This window comes from Acinonyx jubatus, chromosome E4 (genome assembly GCF_027475565.1).
Source record: "Acinonyx jubatus isolate Ajub_Pintada_27869175 chromosome E4, VMU_Ajub_asm_v1.0, whole genome shotgun sequence".
NCBI classification, from domain to species: Eukaryota; Metazoa; Chordata; class Mammalia; order Carnivora; family Felidae; genus Acinonyx; species Acinonyx jubatus.
In genome coordinates, this window is record NC_069395.1 from 33,662,067 (window position 1) to 33,682,220 (window position 20,154).

Consider the following 20,154-nt stretch of genomic DNA (forward strand, 5'->3'; position numbering starts at 1 on the left):
TTTTAAATAATTCCTGTAAACCTAGTACCTGATACCCTCCTTGTGTGCTTTACTTGAGGGCTATGAGGTTTGGGGGGAAAGAAAATGGTTTTTTTTGGTGGACTGATTTATTAAGATTGCATATGAAATTTATACTCCATGAACCATCCGTATTTACTTACATGATCCTAGTGAGTATATGCACTGTGGTGTATCCTATGTTTGTTTGTTGATATGCTCTTTTGAAAGAGTTGAACCATAAGCATTTCATAAAGGACTTATAAAACACTGATACAGTTTAGTTTTTAGAAGAAAAATGGTAAGAAAAAGCTTATAAAGAGGACAAACTACAGGGATCCTTTTTAAAAAATCAAAATCAAAACTCTCCATGGGATTGTCAATCATTTTTGTTTTCATCAGTCAGAGAAAGACTATATCATAAGGACCAGCAACAGATAATGGTGTTAAAGCAGATCTAAATGTGCAAATGTTTTTTAAGTCCAAGAAATACAAGGCAGAAGAGAAAAAGGTACACCTTCTTATGTAGTATGATACGACTTGGATGGTATTTTTTTTTTACAAATATGTGTGTTTACCCTGAACACATTATTTTTATGATTTATTATTAGTCAACTTCTAGGATTTCCATATAAAATACAAAGTTGTAGGGAACATTCTTAGTCATACACGCTTATGAACTTGTGCAAATATACATTAGACTACATTCCCAGCAGTAGAATTGCAAACTTTGGAAAGTATTTGTATTTTTCATTTTGAGAAATAATGAGTCTTTTTTGAAAATAATTCAAAATTAAATCCATAATTTTGTGTTGATAAGGCTAGTGAATTGTATCCAATTTACTTTTCCAGGTTTCAAGCCTACTCATCCAACCAAACCTCCAGTTTCAAAGTATCCAGGTTCAGTAATACTTCCTCCTGCTTATATAGTTAACAACTTGATAAGGTGATGAGTGCCACGTTGTGTCTTGTTCTAATTTGCATTTCTTTAATTATCATCAAAGAATTTGAACTTTTTTGCCCCACTTTGATTTATCCAGGCCCTTCGCTCATTTTTTAAAAATTAGATTTCTAAAATATTTTTCTTGTTGATTTGTGAGAGTTCATTGTAAGTTAAAACACTTTTAATACGAAGTGAACATTTTTTCAGGGGCTTTGGGGCCTTATTTTCACTGGTCAGTTTTCTTTTAAGATTTTTATGGTGTACTACTGGTTATAGATGCCTTTTTGTAACATTTTGTTACATGAGTGGTAAATGGATGATATATTTTTATAAATTTTCAAACCTTGTGAAAGTATACAGAGTAAAGAATTACCCTTCTTTTTCTCTAGTCTTTTAGTTGAGTTAATAATTGTTAATAGTTTAGGGTTTCTCTTTATTTCTGTACGTCAACATCCTTAGATGTGTAGTATACATATAGTTGGGCATTTTTTCTTTTATCTTAAACAAAATTGACATCATCTTGTATGTAATTTTTTGAAACTTGCCCTTTTCCCATTGAATGTCTTATATTGGGGTTGTATTTAGATTTATTGCCATTCTTTCTGATGATGACGTTGAAATGTATACAGTATTTATTTATTTAACTATTCTGTTAGTGGTCTTTTACATGTATAGAAATTTTACATCAATAAGTAGATGGACTGATGGACGTATTGATCTTCTCCCTAATGGCTGTGTGTGTTTTGTCTGTCTTATAAAAGCTTTAGGCTTTTCCCATGCTAAAACTTTATAAACATTTCAACCCTGTGTTCTGATTGTATTCTTTGCATTTAAATCATTGGTGCATCTGAAATTCATTCTGACAAATGGAGTGAGATAGGTCTCCTCTCCACTCTACCCACCCCCTTGTAATGGTGAAATAGCAACATCTGTTGAAGAAGTTGTCCTCTCTCCAACTGTTTTCCAGTCATCTTTATGTTTCCTTGAACTCTGGCCATTCTTGTAACAACACTGAGTCATTTTTTTCCCCCACTATAATACTATGATATGTTTTGGGTTTTTTAAAATTTTTATTTAAGTCTATTTATTTTGAGAGGGAGAGAGTGAGAGCAGAGCAGAGGAGGGGCAGAGAGAGAGGGAGAGAGAGAGAATCCCAAGTAGGCTCCTCACTGACCGCACGGAGCCCGACGTGGGGCTTGAACCTGCGAACCATGATGTCGTGACCTGAGCTGAGCCATCCAGGTGCCCCACTACAATTTGTTTTAATATCTGGCAGAACACTTCCTTTTCAGCAACACTTAGACTATTCTGTATATTAGTTTTTCTAGATAAACTTGTATTATATTTTATTACTGTTTTAACCATTTTCAGTGTGCATTTCAGTGGCGTAAAGTGCATCCACATTGTTTGTAACCAGCACTATCCCCCAAACTTTTTCATCATCTCAAATTGAAACCTTATACACATTAAACAATAACTGTCAATCCGCCCCTGCCCCCCCCCCACCACCCCATCCCTGGTAACCATTCTGTTTTCTGTCTTTATAAATTTGACTAGTCGAGCTACTTCATAGAAGTGGAATCATTTCTGCCTTATTTCACGTAGCATAATGTTTTCAAGGTTCATCCACCTTGCAGCATGTATCAGAACTTCATTCCTTTCTATGGCTGAATAATATTCCATTGTTTGGTACATTTTGTTTGTTCATTCATCTGTTGAAAAGACACTTGTTGGGTTTTTTCCACATTTTGGCGACTCTGAATAATGTATCTCTGAACATTGGCTTTCAAGTGTTTGAGTCCTACTTTCAATTGTGAACTTAACAATTGAAAAGTTTTAATTTTGGGCCCCTGTTTGCAATTTTGGGGTGCTATATATCTAGGAGAATTGCTGGTTATATGACAGTTCGGTGTTCACTTTCTCGAGGAACAACCATACTGTCTTCCATAGTGGCTATACCATTTTACATTCCCATCAGCAACAAAAGTTCCGATTTCGTGGGGTGCCTAGGTGACTCGCTCGGTTAAGCGTCCAACTCTTGGTTGTGGTTCACGTTATGATCTCAGTATCATGAGATCAGCCCTGTGTCAGGCTCCACACTGGGTATAGAGCCTGCTTGGGATTCTCTACCTCTATTGCCTGTGCTCTCTCTCTCTCTCAAAAAAAAATTTAAATTTCTTTTTTTTGTTTGTTTTAATTTGAAAAAGTTTCAATTTCTTGACTTCTATCAACATGTATTATTTTCTGCTTTTTGGTAATAACCATCATAATATATGTTAGGTAATATACATGAGGTATATTGTGGTTTTTACTTGCATTTCCTTAACAATTAATAATGTGTTGAGCATCCTCTTGTGTGCTTAATGGCCATTTGTATATCTTCTTTGGAGAAATGTCTATTCAAGTCCTTTGTCCATTTTTGATGGGTTGTTTTTCTGTCTTGTTTTTGAGTTTTAGGAGCTCATTTTATATTTTGGATCTCAATCCCTTATTAGATATATGATTTTCAAATGTTTTTTTTTCCCATTCTGTGGGTTGTTTTTTCACTCTATTGTTAGTGTCCTTTGATGCACAAAAGTTTTTAGTTTTAATGTAGTCTAATTTGTTTGGTTTTTCCTTTTGTTGCCTATGCTTTTGGTGTCACAGTCAATAAAACATTACCAGATCCAACATCATGAAGCCTGAACTCTTATTTTCTTCTAAGAGTTTTATGGTTTTAGATATTTAGGGTCTTTGATCGATTTTGAATTAACTTTTGTGTTTGGTGTATGGCAAGTGTTAAAATTCATCCTTTTGTGTATGTGGATATCCAGTTTTCAAAACCATTTGTGAGAAGTTGGCTCTTTCCCTATTGAATTTTGATAGCACCCTCATAGAGAATTATTTGACTATATATGCAAAGGTTTATTTTGTGGCCTCTCTTCTATTCCATTGGTCTGTCTGTCTGTCTTTTGTTTTTTTAATGTTTATTTACTTTTGAAAGAGAGAGAGCAGGGGAAGGGCAGAGACAAAGGGAGAGAGAAAATCCCAAGCAGGCTTCATGACATCAGCTCAGAGTCTGACATGGAGCTTGAACTCACAAACCATGAGATCATGACATGAGCTAAAATCAAGGGTCAGACGCTTATCTGACTGAGCCACCCAGGTGCCCTGCTTTATGCCAGTGCCATTCTGTTCTGATTATTGTACTTGTAGTAAGTTTTGAAATCAGGAAGTACAAGTCCTTCCAACTTTGCTCTCTCTTTTCATGATTGCTTTAACTATTCCTCGTCCCTTGAGATTCCATATGAATTTTCAAATGGATTTTTCTATTTCTGCAAAGAGCATCATTAGGCTTTCGGTGGGTTGCACTTCATCTGTAGGTTGCTTCATATCACATTGGCATCTTAACTTTATTAGGTCCTCCAATCCATGAACACAGGATTTCTTTCCATTTACTTATGTCTTTTTAAATTTCTTACTGCGGTGTTTTATAGTTTTCAGTGTACAAATCTTTTACCTCCTTTGTGAAGTTTATTCCAAAGTCTTTTATTATTTTTTTAGAATTTTATTTAAATCCAAGTTAGTTAACGATAGTGTAATTATGGTTTCAGGAATAGAATTTCATGATTCATCACTTACGTATAACACCTAGTGCTCATCACATCAAGTGCCTTCCTTAGTGCCCATCACCCATTTAGCCCATCCTCCCACCAACCACCCCTCCAGCAATCCTCAGTTTGTTCTCTATATTTAAGAGTCTCCTTATAGTAGCACTATCAACAATAGCCAAATTGTTGAGTGTCCATCAACTGACAAATGGATAAAGAAGATGTGGTTTATAGATACAGTGGATTACTACTTGGCAATGAGAAAGAACGAAATCTGGCCATTTGCAACTACATGGATGGAACTGGAGGGTATTATGCTAAGTGAAATAAGTCAGTCAGAGAAAGACAGATACCATATGTTTTCACTCATACGTGGAACTTGAGAAACTTCGCAGAAGACCATGGGGGAAAGGAAGGGGAAAAAATAGTTACAAAGAGAGAGGGAGGCAAACCATAAGAGACTGTTACATACAGAGAACAAACTGAGGGTTGAAGGGGGAGGCAGGAGGAAGGGGGAAATGGGTAATGGGCATTAAAGAGGGCACTTGTTAAGATGAGCACTGGGTGTTGTATGTAAGCAAGAAATCATGAGAATCTACTCCCCAAACCAAGAGCACACTGTATGCGCTGTAGGTTAGCTAACTTGACAATAAATTATTTTTAGAAAAATAAGTAAACATTTTTTAAAAAGGGTCTCTTATGGTTTGCCTCCCTCTCTGTTTTTCTCTTACTTTTCCTTCTCTTCCCCTATGTTCATCTGCTTTGCTTCTTAAATTCCACATATGAGTGAAATAATATATTTGTCTTTCTCCAACTGACTTATTTCGCTTCACACATATTGAATGTATGCGTTCTAGTTCCATCCACATTGTTGCAAAGGGCAGGATGTCATTGTTTTTAATCACTGAGTAATATTCCATTTTAAATATATTCCTTATCCTCTTTATCTATTCATCAGTCAATGGGCATCTTTCCATAATTTCGTTATTGTCAATAGTGCTTCTATAAACATCGGGGTGCGTGTGCCCCTTTGAATCAGCATTTTATATCCTCTGGATAAATATCTAGTAGTGCAATTGCCAGGTCATAGGGTAGTTCCTTTTTATTCAATTGTAAATGGAATTGTTTTCTTAATTTCCTTTTTACATTGCTTACTGTTAGTGTGTACAAACACAATTGATGTTTTTTAATTTATTTTATTTATTATTTTTTTTTAATATGAAATTTATTGTCAAGTTGGTTTCCATAAAACACCCAGTGCTCATCCCAACAGGTGCCCTCCTCTATACCCATCACCCGCCCACCCCTCCCTCCCACTCCCCATCAACTTTTATTTTTTTTAATGTTTTTATTTATTTTTGAGACAGAGAGAGACAGAGCATGAGCAGGGGAGGGGCAGACAGAGGGGGAGACACAGAATCCGAAGCAGCTCCAGGCTCTGAGCTGTCAGCACAGAGCCCGACGCAGGGCTCGAACCCACAAACTGTGACATCATGACCTGAGCTGAAGTTGGATGCTCAACCGACTGAGCCACCCAGGTGCCCCAAAACACAATTGATTTTTGCATGTTGATTTTGTATCCTGCAACTTTACTGAATTCATTTATTGGTTGTACTAGGTGTGTGTGTGTGTGTGTGTGTGTGTGTGATCTTTAGAGTTTTCTATGTAAAATATCATGTCATGTGTGAACAGAGATCATCTTATTTCTTCCCAATTTGGATGCTTTTTATTTTATTTTTTTTACCTAATTGCTCTAATATGAACTTGCAGTATTTATGTTGAATAGAAGTGACAAACATAAGCACCCTCTCCTGTTCCTGATCTTGAAGGAAAACTTGCAGTCTTAAATATGATGTTGGCTATGGGTTTTTCATAAATGGCTTTTATTATGTTGAAGAGTCTTTCTATTCCTGATCAACTTCTAAATTGTTTTAAAGTCCTCCTCTATCTTTTAATTTTAAGTAGACTCATGTTGAATTCAGGCTAATTTTGAGGATGCGGTGGTGATAAATTTGCTTGCCATACTGCAGAATCTTGTCACAGGAAATACCAATGTACAGGAAGAAGATTGTTGGTGACATCAAATATAAATTTATAACTTATGATATTTTTATTAAGAAACATTAATATATAAGGAAAATGAAATTATTAGCAGTTTCGTACAAAAGCAAAAAATAAAAACCAGTGAATTTATGAATCTTTAAGGTTTAGTCTTTCTTCTTTTTTTCCATTTTGCCCCCCAGGCTATCCTGAGCCCAATGAATCAGCATTATTCGAAGAATTGGAGGAATTAGGTATTATTTTGGCTATTAATTACTCTTCCTTATGAAACCTTGGAGTACTATATAGAAGTAGCTATCATGTTCCAATTATTTGTAGTTAAGGAAGGAACCAAGTTTCACAAAATTTGACATTGATAGTGATTTTAGTAGTCCAGATAACATGATAAACATAAGTGGTACTTATGTGTAGACACATGTAGGTAATTTCCTCCCATCTAGGGAATTCTAAGTGCCCAATAAGCTTTACTAAATAACCTGGTGTAGTAGCCACAACACAAAACAATGAAAAGCGATTCCAATTAAGAGTTTCACAAGATGGCCCCTGGATGTGGGATCAGAGTCCAACGGCTCTGTGATCAGAATGATCTGGACACACTAGCAGTCGTGCTAAAACTACACTGAGGAACTCTTTCTTTGCTGTCGTGTATAGATGTAGTGTATGATCTGAGCAAGATTAAATGCGACTACTCTTTGGGACCCTTGTGCGCTCAATTATCTTCAAACTGTTTTCATGTTTTCCCAGATGCAGGTATCATTGCTGTGATTATTCTTACTATCTGTAAGTAGCCCAAACTTCAATGCCACTTAAATCAAAATAGTATTGCGAGGAAGTGCATTATTTTTTTAAGTGACTTTTCAGTTTCTGTGGTTTTTATAGCTTGAAATGAAGTACAGCAGTCTAGAACAGTCTGACCTTGTATATGATACTACACGTTTTGCTGGTGAATGTATATTCTTTTATATTCCACTTGTCCACTTAGTAACAAACCTAAATACTCCATGTGTTTTCAAGGTGATTAGTCATGACTCTGCGTCCCAAATATGCTTTGGGTACTTTTCTAAACTAAGCAAGGATTCTTCCCTGACTTACTGTGGACTGTTCACGAACTTCTGATAGTGAAGAGTCTAGACGGAATATGAATATATATGTGCTTAAATGAAGTAGCATTTTCTGACCACTGAAATGTAACCAACACTTACTTATTTCTGCTGCTACGTTTTGAATCTTGGGAATTATCTCTCGGTTACATGTCGTTTGTTTCTTGGTTTCTTGTAGTTGTCGGCCTTGCAGTACTTTGCACCTGCCTGTACAGATGTCTTCAAAGAAAGAAAGGGTAAATTAAAGGACATTTCTTCTAACTTCCGGTCCTTCTCACTCCTCACCTACGTGCGTGCAGCATTTGCACCTGTGCCTATGCCATGTTTCCCTAAGCTGAGCCCGCATCAGTGTGCCCTGCCAGTCGCATCTGTTTACTAACAATATTTTAGGCTGCTTTTCCTGTCCTGGCGGCCAGAGCGACCTGCGCAGACTTGCTTCGTCTGTTAGGACTTCACGAAAAATTTCTGTGGGGTGGGACTTGAGGTTTAAGTTCTATAGCAAATCACGGAGCGTTACGGGGCCTTCCCCACCCAGCTTTCCCCTATTACCTAAATTGGACCAGGGGCCAAGATGAAACTTAGAACAGTTCACTGTGGAGACTCGGACAGTTGTATTCAGTGAAGTTTTTATGATGAAAGTTTCCATTTGTCCGGAGAAGTTAGGGAATTGTAAGAAGCTGTGCACATGTCAAATACCCAGTTTGATTTCTTTTCATTTAGAGCTGTTACTTACACTTGTTAAACCGGGGAGTGAAAAGCAGCAGTGTTTGATTTCCCTCTTTTGTTCTCTCAGTTTACTAGGTTGCAGTAAAACTGTTGGGGATAAACTTAACATTACTGAGGGGTAAGATTTACAAGGCACCTCATTACCCTTATTTTTGTTTTCATCTATAAAAATGAAAAATGTGAGGGAGGGACTTATAATAGAAAAAAAAGTGTACAAGTACGTATCTTCTAGGGAGAATAGGGTTTTTAAACATCAAACTTAAATTTTAATGAAATACTTTTCAATTTAGTGAAAGACTTAGAATAAATCCTGGAGCATAGACTAAGATTAGGTACTTTGAAATTTGATTTTTATTGATTTTCAATAATTTTCTTTCCTTGTAGTTTTGGAAATGACTTTCACAGCAAACCTAATAATTTTAAGACTTTTGGTATTCATGGTTTTATGATATATTTTGCCTTTATACTAGTCATCTGGTTTAGGGCATGTAATAAAAATACATTCTCTACACATAACGAGCTCAAACTCTTTTATGTTATTGGTTATCTTTTTTAAATCACAATGCCTCCACTTGAATCTTCAATCTTATATTTGTAGGACACTTGATATGCATATTTGATTTGTCAATCAGTAGCATACATTTTTTAAATTGCACATACACATAGCGTGAGTCGGAAATATTGTCAGTAGAATATTCTTACAAGTCTCAAAAAGTTTTGTGGCGAAAGCAAGACAAGATAGCTTTTTGCTCCTCACTTTCCTTTTTTGTTTAAATTCTCTGCATCAAAATGCTGGTTCCTTCAAAGTATTAATCGAAATCTCTTTAGCTACCAAGTAATGGGTCTTGTAAGCTGAGCCTCTGGTTCAAGATGGCAACGTGAGAGGATCCCCTGAACTCACCTCCTGTCCGACACACGACGTCTATAGCCACGTTCAGAACAGTTTCTCTCTGAAGGAGATCTGAAAACTAAATCTACGTTGGGTGGATACAAAACCACATCAAGGGGTGCCTGGCTGGCTCAGTCAGCGGAGCATGTGACTCTTGGTCTCAGGGTCATGAGTTCAAGCCCCACATTGGGTGTGGAGCCTACTTGAAAAAGAAAAAGAAGACAAACACAAACCCACATCAAAAATGAGTAGGAGATAGTGTCTCACATAAACTCCTCCCCCAGTGTGGCAACCCACAGTTAGATGGAAGCTCACAACTCTGAGCTTCTTCCTGGGAAGCCAAATGTTTGAACCCCACGTCTGGCACCCCAGCTTTTAAGACCTGCACCCCAGAGATGGGTCCACAAAACATCTGGCTCTGAAAGCCAGTGGGGCCTAGGTCCACAAGCCTACAGCCAACCGAGAAACAGTTCTTAAAGTGCTCATGTGGTTTTCTTTGGCCAACCCTCCAGGGTACAGAACAGACACAGCAGTCTGAAATGCACCCCCAGTCTTTCTGGGAAAGAGGCCTATTAGCTTATCTGTGTAGCTGAGGCCTGAGGTGACAGACCCAAGTCTGGCCGCAGTCCTCTCCACAGACCTTGGAGGGCCGGAGCGACCTTTCACGCTCCCTCTGCCGTGCTCCACATCGCCAGTACCTCCCGAAAAGGAGCTTGTGCACCTGTCTGGTGGCCCTCAGGGCTTATGTTGGCAGGTCACGTAGGACTGAAATAAATGGAGGAACAGTTGTTAACTGGCCGCCCTACCCAGGACACAGCACAGAGGTGGCCAACTGAAATCATCCTGGTCTTTCTGTGACTCGCCTTTTAGCTTATCTGCATAGCTATGGCCTGAGGAACGGGCTTCTAATTAAACACATGTCGGTGAGCCCAAGGCAATCCCCCCGGCCCGAAACTGGGGAGACTGGTGGGCAGGCACCATCCTTGAACTCGCCTATCCTGCCCCAGATTGTCAGTGTCTCTGAGAAAGGACCTCATATACACGTCTGGCACCACAGCTTTTGTGGCTGCAACTCACACGTCCCTTGATAACCAGGCCCTGCTGGTCAGCAGTACAGTAACAAGTAAAGAGACAGTTCTTTTTTTTATGTTTAAATTGAGAGAGATGGAGAGACAAAGCATGAGCAGAGAAGGGGCAGAGAGGGAGACACAGAATCTGAAGCAGGCTCCAGGCTCCGAGCTGTCAGCACAGAGCTTAACGTGGGGTTCAAATTCACGAATCTTGAGATCATAACCTGAACCGAGGTCTGACGCTTAACCTACTGAGCCACCCAGGCACCCCGACATGTGAAATTATTTTGAAAAGAATCATTTATTTCCTAGATCAGGGTCTCTTGCTACTACAAATGTATGTTTTCAGTTGTCCATTTTCCTACTAGGCCTCTGGATTTAATTCCTGTACTAAATTATGCTATCTGTATACCTTGCCTTTTAGTGAAACAGAGGTTAGAGGTGAATATACCACTTACTGGAATAGATCAACCACTGAGGCAGAGCAGATGTACCAAGTGGTTTCTACGAATGAGGGCATCACTTTATCTTTCGATACAATTAAAATCTTAAGATCTACAGAAGCTGTTCTCTAGTGCTTGTACTCTCACGATGCAACCATTAAGCCATAAGGCTGACATTTCAATGTGGTTTGAGTGTAATCACCACCCTTTGATGCTGCTTTGAATGGTGTATGCATTTGGGTATGAACATCTGGCCTGTTTTCCCTTAAATAACACTTGTATTTATAAGGCAACTCTGTACAATACCCCTGGGAGTATTTAGATGGGGAAACAATTTTTAAACTAAATCTCCATATCTAGGGAACTATCGTCCAAAATAAATTACATTGCATTTGTAAAGAAAGTTATTTTAGGGGCACCTGGGTGGCTCAGTCGGTTAAGCGGCCGACATCGGCTCAGGTCACGATCTCGCGGTCCATGAGTTCGAGCCCCGCGTCGGGCTCTGTGCTGACAGCTCAGAGCCTGGAGCCTGTTTCAGATTCTGTGTCTCCCTCTGTCTGACCCTCCCCTGTTCGTGCTCTGTCTCTCCCTGTCTCAAAAATAAATAAATGTTAAAAAAAATAAAAGTTATTTTAAAGTCTCTTTTGTTCACAGAGTAATGCCAAGTCTTAAGATTCATTCTTTCAACAACTCTAAAATGTGTTTTATATATGGTTGGGTGTTAAATGCATTTACAAATATATATATTCTACCTCAGCCCTTAAACATTAGAAACAAGAACACTGAAAACTGGGAATGTGAACAAGTTTGACTTCCTGAACTAAGAATATTATTGAGAAATACTCAAAGTAAATAGGGTAGAATTCTATATACTTTTTAGCTATTTATAATATCTTGGTGACCGAAGGAAGCTATAAAGTTTATGGCCTTTGTTCTTCACTTTTTCAAACAACAATAACAGTGAGAAATCAGTTAGGAATTCAGAGTCAGAAACTTCTGTATGTTAGAGAGCTCTCACACTCGTAGCAGTGCTGGGCGGGGGCACAGAGTGAACCTGTGGCCTGTAGTCTTCTCGAAGAAGATTTCGCTCTTTAAGAAAGTTAGATTCCACTCTAAATTCCAGCAATGGGTGATTTTCTCCCCGTACTTGAATAAGGACATGTCTTACTTTAAACAATGTCATATAAGAGTAGTGAGTTTGGCAGGAACATCTCCATCCAATAACCTCAGGTTGTATCAGAATCTTAGTTGTTTTTGTTTTTTTACTGTTACTTACTTTTGAGAGAGAGAGAGAGAATGAACTGGGAAGGGGCAGAGAGAGGGGGACAGAGAATCCAAAATAGGCTCCTTGCTGAAAGCAGAGAGGCTGACACAGGGCTTGAACCCACAAACCGCAAGATCGTGACCTGAGCTTAACGGACACCCAGGTGCCCCCAGAATCTTAGTTTTTATGTGCATCTTACCATATCTGCTAAACGCACAGTAAAAATTAAGCCATGCATTTCAGGAAAGGAAACAGTATCTGCTGTCGGTGGAACAAAGGAACCAAAAAAAGCAAACAGCTGTGCTAGCACCGGATGCTGGGGTGGAACAGACCGTGACCTCGCTGAGTCCTCACATCAGGCAGGGTCTCTTTCAAACAAACCACTGGGCAGAGAGGAGGGACGGCCGCTCACATTCAGATTACGGTTTCGCAAATTTTGTTTTGCACTTTCATAGTTAGTAGCATAAGTTAGGCCAAAGAAACGCTGCCTTGAGAAGGACGTGATTGGGAATCGTGCTTTACAGGTATTGTTTTATGGACAAAGCATGTTTATGATGCACTGTAAGTGTCCCCTCCCTGAGGGATCGGTGAGGTACTTCGGGAAGATACACTCGAGCAGAAAGAAACAGGAATTTTGAATTAAGTACGAAGGTGAAGTTTTACTATACCCAATTTTCACATACTTTTCAGGGATGTAGCACTTGCTCAGAAACGAGAGATGGCTGTACTGTTGATTTTTAACAAGCCCAGTTGACTCTTTTGCAACCAAAGATTGTTATGCTGTTTTCCAAAAAAATTGTTATGTTATTGTTACGTTGTTTTTCCAAAACAGACTTTTATACTAGTTTCTGCTTCAAATTTGTTTTATTTTGTATATTTATACAAAATTGCTCTCGACATGTAAATATAAATTTTGTTTTTCAAATAATGGCAATTATATATGCCATTATATACATTTATATATATGGGATAAAATGAAAAGTTTCTCTAATGATGTGGAAAGCAGCATATGTGAAAGGTTGCTAAAACCGGAAGAATGTATTTGCAGTGAAATGAGAAGTCCCGTGGCGGGGGGGGGGGTCTTTATTGTTCATATTTTGAAAATGGGATCTTCAAGTGTTGTGAAAAATAAAATCCAAGATTGGGAGAATTTTCATTTGTGACGATGCGTTCATTTCCAGTGTGTTTTAGCTCAGAGCAGAGCATGCTTGTACTTGGCCCGACTTCTCTATGCGTTCCACTGCAGCCCCTCACATTGCAGAGCCTTGAATGTGTCCAGGCTCCTCGCCCAGCCCGTCCTGGGCCTCTCCTGCTCAGAGGTGTTCAGTCCCAGGCGCACAGCGTCAAGTGCAAGGTTTCTCGCAGGCACCCTGAAGCTTTCTACAATTAAATGCCAACTTGTCTTCCGAAGACTTCTCCATTTCTTCAAAGAACCTATTGTCCGTCGAGCGGACCGTCTGCCCCACGTGCTGGGCTGTGTTCCTGGTTCGCTGTCGCCTGTAGCACTTCTAGTCCTGGCCGGGTCCTGGACATCTTCCCCAAGGCTCAGCTCCTACTGCCCATTCCGTGAAGCTTCTCCCGACTTGCGCAGCTCTTAGAGCCTTTGTGATGTTACCGAACCTTGAGTTAACCGGGTGTCTATATGCCTGTATCTGGTGGCAGATATACCTTCCGCATCACGTCAGTGCGTGGGTATGATTAAGTGCTTACAAACCCAAGCCCCAATGATGAAAGTAGAAAGTTTGATTTGTGTAATAACAGGGTTTGCTTTTGTTTACACAAAAAGTTTTCTTGGTCTTTTTTGCAGATTCGAATTAAATCAGATTGCTACATGTCTGAGATCAGACCTCAGTATTTTTAGTATCATGGCTGCACGTTGGAATTGCCTGGGGAGTTTTGCTGATGCCTGGGTCCCACCCCCCATGAAAGTTTCTCATGTCATTGATCTGGGATGATGTGTTGGCATTGCTATTTTTTCTAAGTTTCTCAAGCGATTCTAATAATGCAGCTATGGTTTAGAACCTCTGCATTAGTGATTCTCAAGCTCCATAGCCCATTCCTACACATAAACTAATAAAAACAGGACGTAAAGGCTTATATTTACCAAATGCTGTTTGTTTTAATTGAGCATATTACATCACAATACAGTTTGAAACTTAAAATGTTATTGCCTGGTTAACAAAACAAGACTTTTTGTGGTTTGAAAAAAACAGAGGCAATCTTTCTGATAACAGCTCTGGATGAATGTTAGGTTGTTTATAAATATAGAAAATAACTTACTAAATTGTATATGGCTTTAGATTGAGAGTGTAGCATATTTTTTAAATTGGTATAAAATATACAAGGAAGTTTTTTTTGTTGTTTTTTGGTTTTTGGTTTTGTTTTTTTTTTTTTTTGGTAACCAGGGGAGCTTTTAAGGTGAAAAGGTGACTACCAAAAGTCTTCTCAAACAATGCTGAAGAGAGAGAGGATGGGCACAAATCGGAATTTGCATTGTTACAGAATACTCTAGCTTTAAAGAAACAACCGCTCTGGTATTTGAAATCTTAATGTCTGACAGTTAAACTTAATTTTAACCAAGAATGCACTTTCTTAGATCTTTTACAAATTTGCATATTTTTACTTAAGAGCAGGATTTTAACATAGTCTACTGACTTCCAGAAAGATGTAAAAATTGAGTGTCCATGCATTTCCTCCCCCCTTACGCATGGTTGCTTTCATCATTTCCAGATTCATTTCAGAAAAGGTTACACTATGGGGCGCCTGGGTGGCTCAGTCTGTTAGGCGTCCCACTTTGGCTCAGGTCATGATCTCATGTTCCGTGAGTTTGAGCCCCATGTCAGGCTCTGTGCTAACAGCTTGGAGCTTGGAGCCTGCTTTGGATTGTGTCTCCTTCTCTCTGCCCATCTCCTGCTCACGCTCTTTCTCATTCTTAAAAGTAAATAAACATAAAAATTAAAAATAAAAAAAAAGGTTGCACTAAACTGAAGCCGTCAGCCTTTCCATGATGGGGCACTGCTGCCCTCCTGTGGCCTTCCCGGGCATTGACAGTCCCAAAGTCCTTCCAACTTTGTCATTGTTCACAGGCTCCGACCACTGCGGTGATTCCCAGAAGCCGTTTTTAATTTCATGTTGTATCCAGTATTAACTAGGTCTTTTCTGCTTTCCTTCTGTGAAATTACCATTCTAAAAGGGCTTAACTCTGCCCCTCGTTGCTTAAATATGGGAGAAATCCAATACTGGGGTCTGTGGTCAATAACATCTTCCTTCCCTCTCAGTTCCGTACCTGAAGGTAAATCACCACACGTATAGATCGCGTGGAGAAAGTTCCCCACTCTGATTCCTGACTTGCTACCCCAAGAACATTTGCAGCTGGGTAGTAAAACTGATGTTCGCATAAGCTACTTACGTTAACATCATTTATCTCCCTTACGCAGCTTTTAAAAACTTGAACCATTTTCTGTGGCCATGGCAAGCCTTGTGCCGATCTATGGAAATCAAGCAAGAGTTCTGCCATCCTGGTGCTTAGGGCTGGTGGCTTCAGTGAGAATCTGGAAACCACCATTGTTTAGATGACAGTTATGGTGTTTGGGAAAATGGTCAACTGGTCACCCAGCACCACCTGAAGAGGCTCCCAGGAAAACACCCCTTCCATTTGTAATCAATGTTCATTATTGGAGAATTCCTGGTGTAGGACCCCATGGGACTGCGCTTCAATTTCGTGTGTAGTAAGTCTTTTTGAAATGCAGATTCTGATTCCCTAGGTCCCAGGTGGGGCCACGGTTCAGCATTTCCATGAATTCTACCTACTGCCATTTGTGGTAGGCTAATGGCCTCTGGCCCAGTGCCTGGGAGGCACAGAAGAGTGTGGAGGGAAACAAACTGGCCCACTCATGCTAGTGGGAGGACAGCCTGAACAGAGTGGTTTGGGACACCTGGTGGGGAGGGTGGAGAGACTGGGGTGTTGCTATTTTTTGCCTGATGACCAACATGGTGGGGCTTCAGGGAATCCACAGTGGGCCCACAGTGGAGGTGGGACCCACCTACACCAAACCACACCCTTCCGTGGGACCAAACCAGACGGCCCCTCCTCCAGACCAGTGCAGCCACTGGTTCCAAGGCACCATCAGATATCGGTCCAGTGGTTTTCAATTTTCTGATTTGATTCTTGGTCAATTCTTATATATATATGAAGGGGAAGGAGGCAGACTTCCAAATCCAGGAAGCATAGAGAACTCCCTTCAGATTTAACAAGAATAGTTCTTCTCCACGGCATATTAGAGTGAAACTGGCAAAATACAAAGATAAAGAGAGAATTCTGAAAGCAGCTAGGGACAAAGGGGCCTTAGCCTACAAGGCAGACACATAAGGGTAGTTAGCCAGAAGGGAGTGGCAGGAAATATTCAATGTGATGAATAGGAAAAATACGCAGCCAAGAGTCCTTTATCCAGCAAGGCTGTCATTCAGAATAGAAGGAGAGATAAAGGCTTTCCCAGAAAGACAAAAACTGAAGGAGTTCATGACCACTAAACCAGCCCTGCAGGAGATCCTAAGGGGGACTCTGTGAATGGAAAGCAGCAAAGACCACAAAGGACCAGAGATATCACCGCAAGCATGAAACCTACAGATATCACAATGGCACTAAATCCGTATCTTTCAATAATCACTCTGAATATAAATAGGCTAAATGCTCCGATCAAAAAACAGAGGGTATCAGAATGGATAAAAAACAAGATCCATCTATATGCTGTCTACCAGAGACTCATTTGAGACCTGAGGACACCTTCAGATTGAAAGCGAGGTGACGGAGAACCATCTATCATGCTAGTGGAAGTCAAAAGAAAGCTGGAGTAGCCATACTTATATCAGACAAAACAAATTTTAAACTAAAGACTGTAACAAGAGATGAAGAAGGGCATTATATCATAATTACGGGGCCTATCCATCAAGAAGAGATAATAATTGTAAATGTTTATGCTCCCAGCTTGAAGGCACCCAAATATACAAACCAATCACACACATAAGCGATCTTATTGAGAAGAATACAGTATTTGCAGGAGACTTTAATACTCCACTTACAACAATGGACAGATCATCTAGGCAGAAAATCAATAAAGAAACAATGGCCTTGAATTATACACTGGACCAGATGGACTTGACAGATATATTCAGAACTTTTCATTCAAAAGCAGCAGAATACACATTCTTCTTGAGAGCACATGGAACATTCTCCAAGATAGATCACATACTGGGTAACAAAACAGCTGTCAATAAATATAAAAGAGTTGAGATCATCCCATGCATATTTTGAGATCACAATGCTATAAAACTTGAAATCAACCACAAAAAATTTTTTTGGAAAGCCTCCAAATGCAAGAACATCCTACTAAAGAATGATTGGGTCAACCAGGCAATTAAAGAAGCAACTTAAAAATATATGGAAGCAAATGAAATTGAAAACACAACAGTCCAAACCCTTTGGGATGCAGCAAAGGCAGTACTAAGGGGAAAATACATTGCAATTCAGGCCTACCTCGAGAAGCAAGAAAAATCCCAAATACAAAACCTAACCACAAATCTAAAGGAACCAGAAGCAGAAAAGCAAAGAGATCTCAAAGCCAGCAGAAGAAGAGAAATAATAGAGATTAGAGCAGAAATAAACAAAGTAGAATAAAAAAAAAACAAAAAACACAAAACACAAACAGTAGAACAGATCAATGAATTTAAGAGCTGGCTTTTTGAAAAAATAAACAAAATTGAAAAACCCCTAGCCAGACTTCTCAAAAAGAAAAGAGAGAACCCTGATAATATCATGAATGAAAGAGGAGATCACAACCTACACCAGAGAAATACAATTAGAGAACACTATGAGAAATTATATGCCAACAAACTGGACAACCTGGAAGAAATGGACAAATTCCTAGACACCCACACACTACCAAAACTCAAATGGGAAGAAATAGAAAATGTCAACAGACCCATAACCAGTGAAGAAATTGAATAAGTTATCAAAAATCTCCCAACAAATAAGAGTCCTGGGCCAAATGGCTTTCCAGGGGAATTCTACCAGACACTTAAAGCAGAGTTAATACCTATCCTTCTTAAGCTGTTCCAAAAAATAGAAATGGAAGGAAAGCTTCTGGACTTATTCTCTGAAGCCAGCATTACATTGATTCCCAAACCGGAAAGAGATCCCACTAAAAAGGAGACTACAGGCCAGTATCCCTGATGAATATGGATGCAAAAATTCTCAACAAGATACTAGTAAATCAAATTCAACAGTATGTTAAAATAATTATTCACCATGATCAAGTGGGATTCATTCCTGGGTTGCAGGGCTGGTTCAATATTCACAAATCAATCAACGTGATACATCACATTAATAGAAGAAAGAATAAGGACCATATGATTCTGTCAATAGATGCAGAAAAAGCATTTGACAAAATTCAGCATCCTTTCCCAATAAAAACCCTCAAGAAAGTTGGGATAGAAGGAACATACTTTAACATCATAAAAGCCATACATGAAAAGCCCACAGCTAATATCATCCTCAATGGGGAAAAACTGAGAGTTTTCCCCTGAGATCAGGAACACAATGGGGATGTCCACTCTCACCAGTGTTGTTGAACATAGTGTTGGAAGTCCTAGCATCGGCAATCTGACAACAAAGTGAAATAAAAGGCATCCCACTTGGCAATGAAGAAGTCAAACTTTCACTTTTCGAAAATGACATGATACTTTACATGGAAAACCTGAAAGACTCCACCAAAAGTCTGCTAGAACTGATACACGAATTCAGCAAAGTTGCAGGATACAAAATCAATGTACAGAAATTGCTTGCATTTCTATACACCAATAATGAAGCAACAGAAAGAAAAATGAAGAAATTGATCACATTTACAATTGCATCGAGAACTATAAAATACCTAGGAATAAACCTGAGCAAAGATGTAAAAGATCTTTATGCTGAAAACTATAGAAAGCTTAGAAAGGAAACTGAAGAAGAACACAAAGAAATGGAAACATAGAGTAAAATATTCAGGTCAGGATGCATGAATAGACTCTTCTTTAAAAAAAAAAAAAAATTATGTATTTATTTTGAGAGAGAGAGCATACACAAGCAAGGGACAGAGACAGGATCATGACCTGAGCCGAAATCAAGAATCAGACGTCCGACCGACTGAAAGCCCGCATGAATGGACTCTTAACAGAAAGAGAATTGGACAGCAGCCATTTACAGAATATACAGCACTGCCACATTTTAGCAAAATGCACCCCAGGACATCATAAACATTATAGTGATTTGTTTCAAAACTATGTTAAATTCTCTTTTACCTCTGCAATAATGTATCATTAATACAGTGAAAGAAGTTAGTGAAAAAAGCGTGATCGTCCTTCCCCACCTTCTGCCCATCCGTCTTCCGGGAGACCACGTCTTCCAGGAGAACAGAGGCTGTTGCTCACCAGGCTTGGCGTGAGGTTTCGAGGCTGCTGCTTTTCCCCCTACATCATAACCGATTTCAAATGGTGCTAGACAAAAACAGACTCTGAACACCAGGAGAAATCGGTCAGCCTGTGTAAGAGATGGGTCCAGTGGTGCTCCCGGGGGTCCGGCACTTGACTGTGCAGGTGGCAAGTCTGATTCCAGCCGCACTGCAAGTGCAGCTGGGTGTTCCGGGGCCTCTAGGAGCAGGTGCAACGCCGATGGGGATGGAACCGTCCTCCAGGCACACAGCCAGTCACACAGTCCAGGTACAACGGAGAAAATCTCAGGGGCGCTTGGGTGGCTCAGTCAGTTAGTTGAGTGCCTGTCTCTTGATATCAGCTGAGGTCATGATCCCAGGATTATGGGATCGAGCTCTGCATTAGGCTCCATGCTGAGCATAGAGCCTGCTTAAGATTCTCTCTCTCTCTCTCTCTCTCTCTCTCTCTCTCTCTCTTTCTCCCTCTTTCTCTCTTCCTCTACCCCTCCTCTCCTGGCTCTCTTGCACATGTGCTCTCTCTCTCCCTCTCAAAAAAAGAAAAAAAAAAGGAGAGAAAGATAAAAATCTCCTTTTATTATTATCATTTT

The 20,154-nt window shown here is 39.5% G+C and overlaps 1 protein-coding gene and 2 long non-coding RNA genes across 9 annotated transcripts in view; 1 reads left to right on the forward strand and 2 right to left on the reverse strand.

The window, feature by feature from the left end:
* The window catches only part of LOC106981800 (membrane cofactor protein-like), a 31,753-nt gene extending 23,421 nt beyond the window's left edge, over positions 1-8,332 (forward strand). For 2 of the 6 annotated variants that reach the window (XM_015079969.3, XM_027074554.2), the window contains exons 7-10: positions 850-897; positions 6,774-6,824; positions 7,336-7,371; positions 7,870-8,329. In XM_015079969.3, coding sequence (XP_014935455.2) covers positions 850-897; positions 6,774-6,824; positions 7,336-7,371; positions 7,870-7,931 — 197 coding nt within the window. In that variant the 3' untranslated portion in view covers positions 7,932-8,329. Of the gene's footprint in view, positions 1-849; positions 944-6,773; positions 6,825-7,335; positions 7,372-7,869 lie in introns of all 6 variants that reach the window. The other 4 variants (XM_053208916.1, XM_027074553.2, XR_008292986.1 and 1 more) reach the window with 3 other exon arrangements.
* LOC128310967 (uncharacterized) overlaps positions 1-20,154 on the reverse strand; it is a 58,845-nt gene that overhangs the window by 22,296 nt on the left and 16,395 nt on the right. The window lies entirely within an intron of this gene.
* LOC128312956 (uncharacterized) lies at positions 17,098-20,141 on the reverse strand. Its single transcript, XR_008292991.1, has 2 exons — positions 20,050-20,141; positions 17,098-20,019 (listed from the first exon to the last, which is right to left on the reverse strand). It is a non-coding gene; the product is annotated as an uncharacterized LOC128312956 (long non-coding RNA).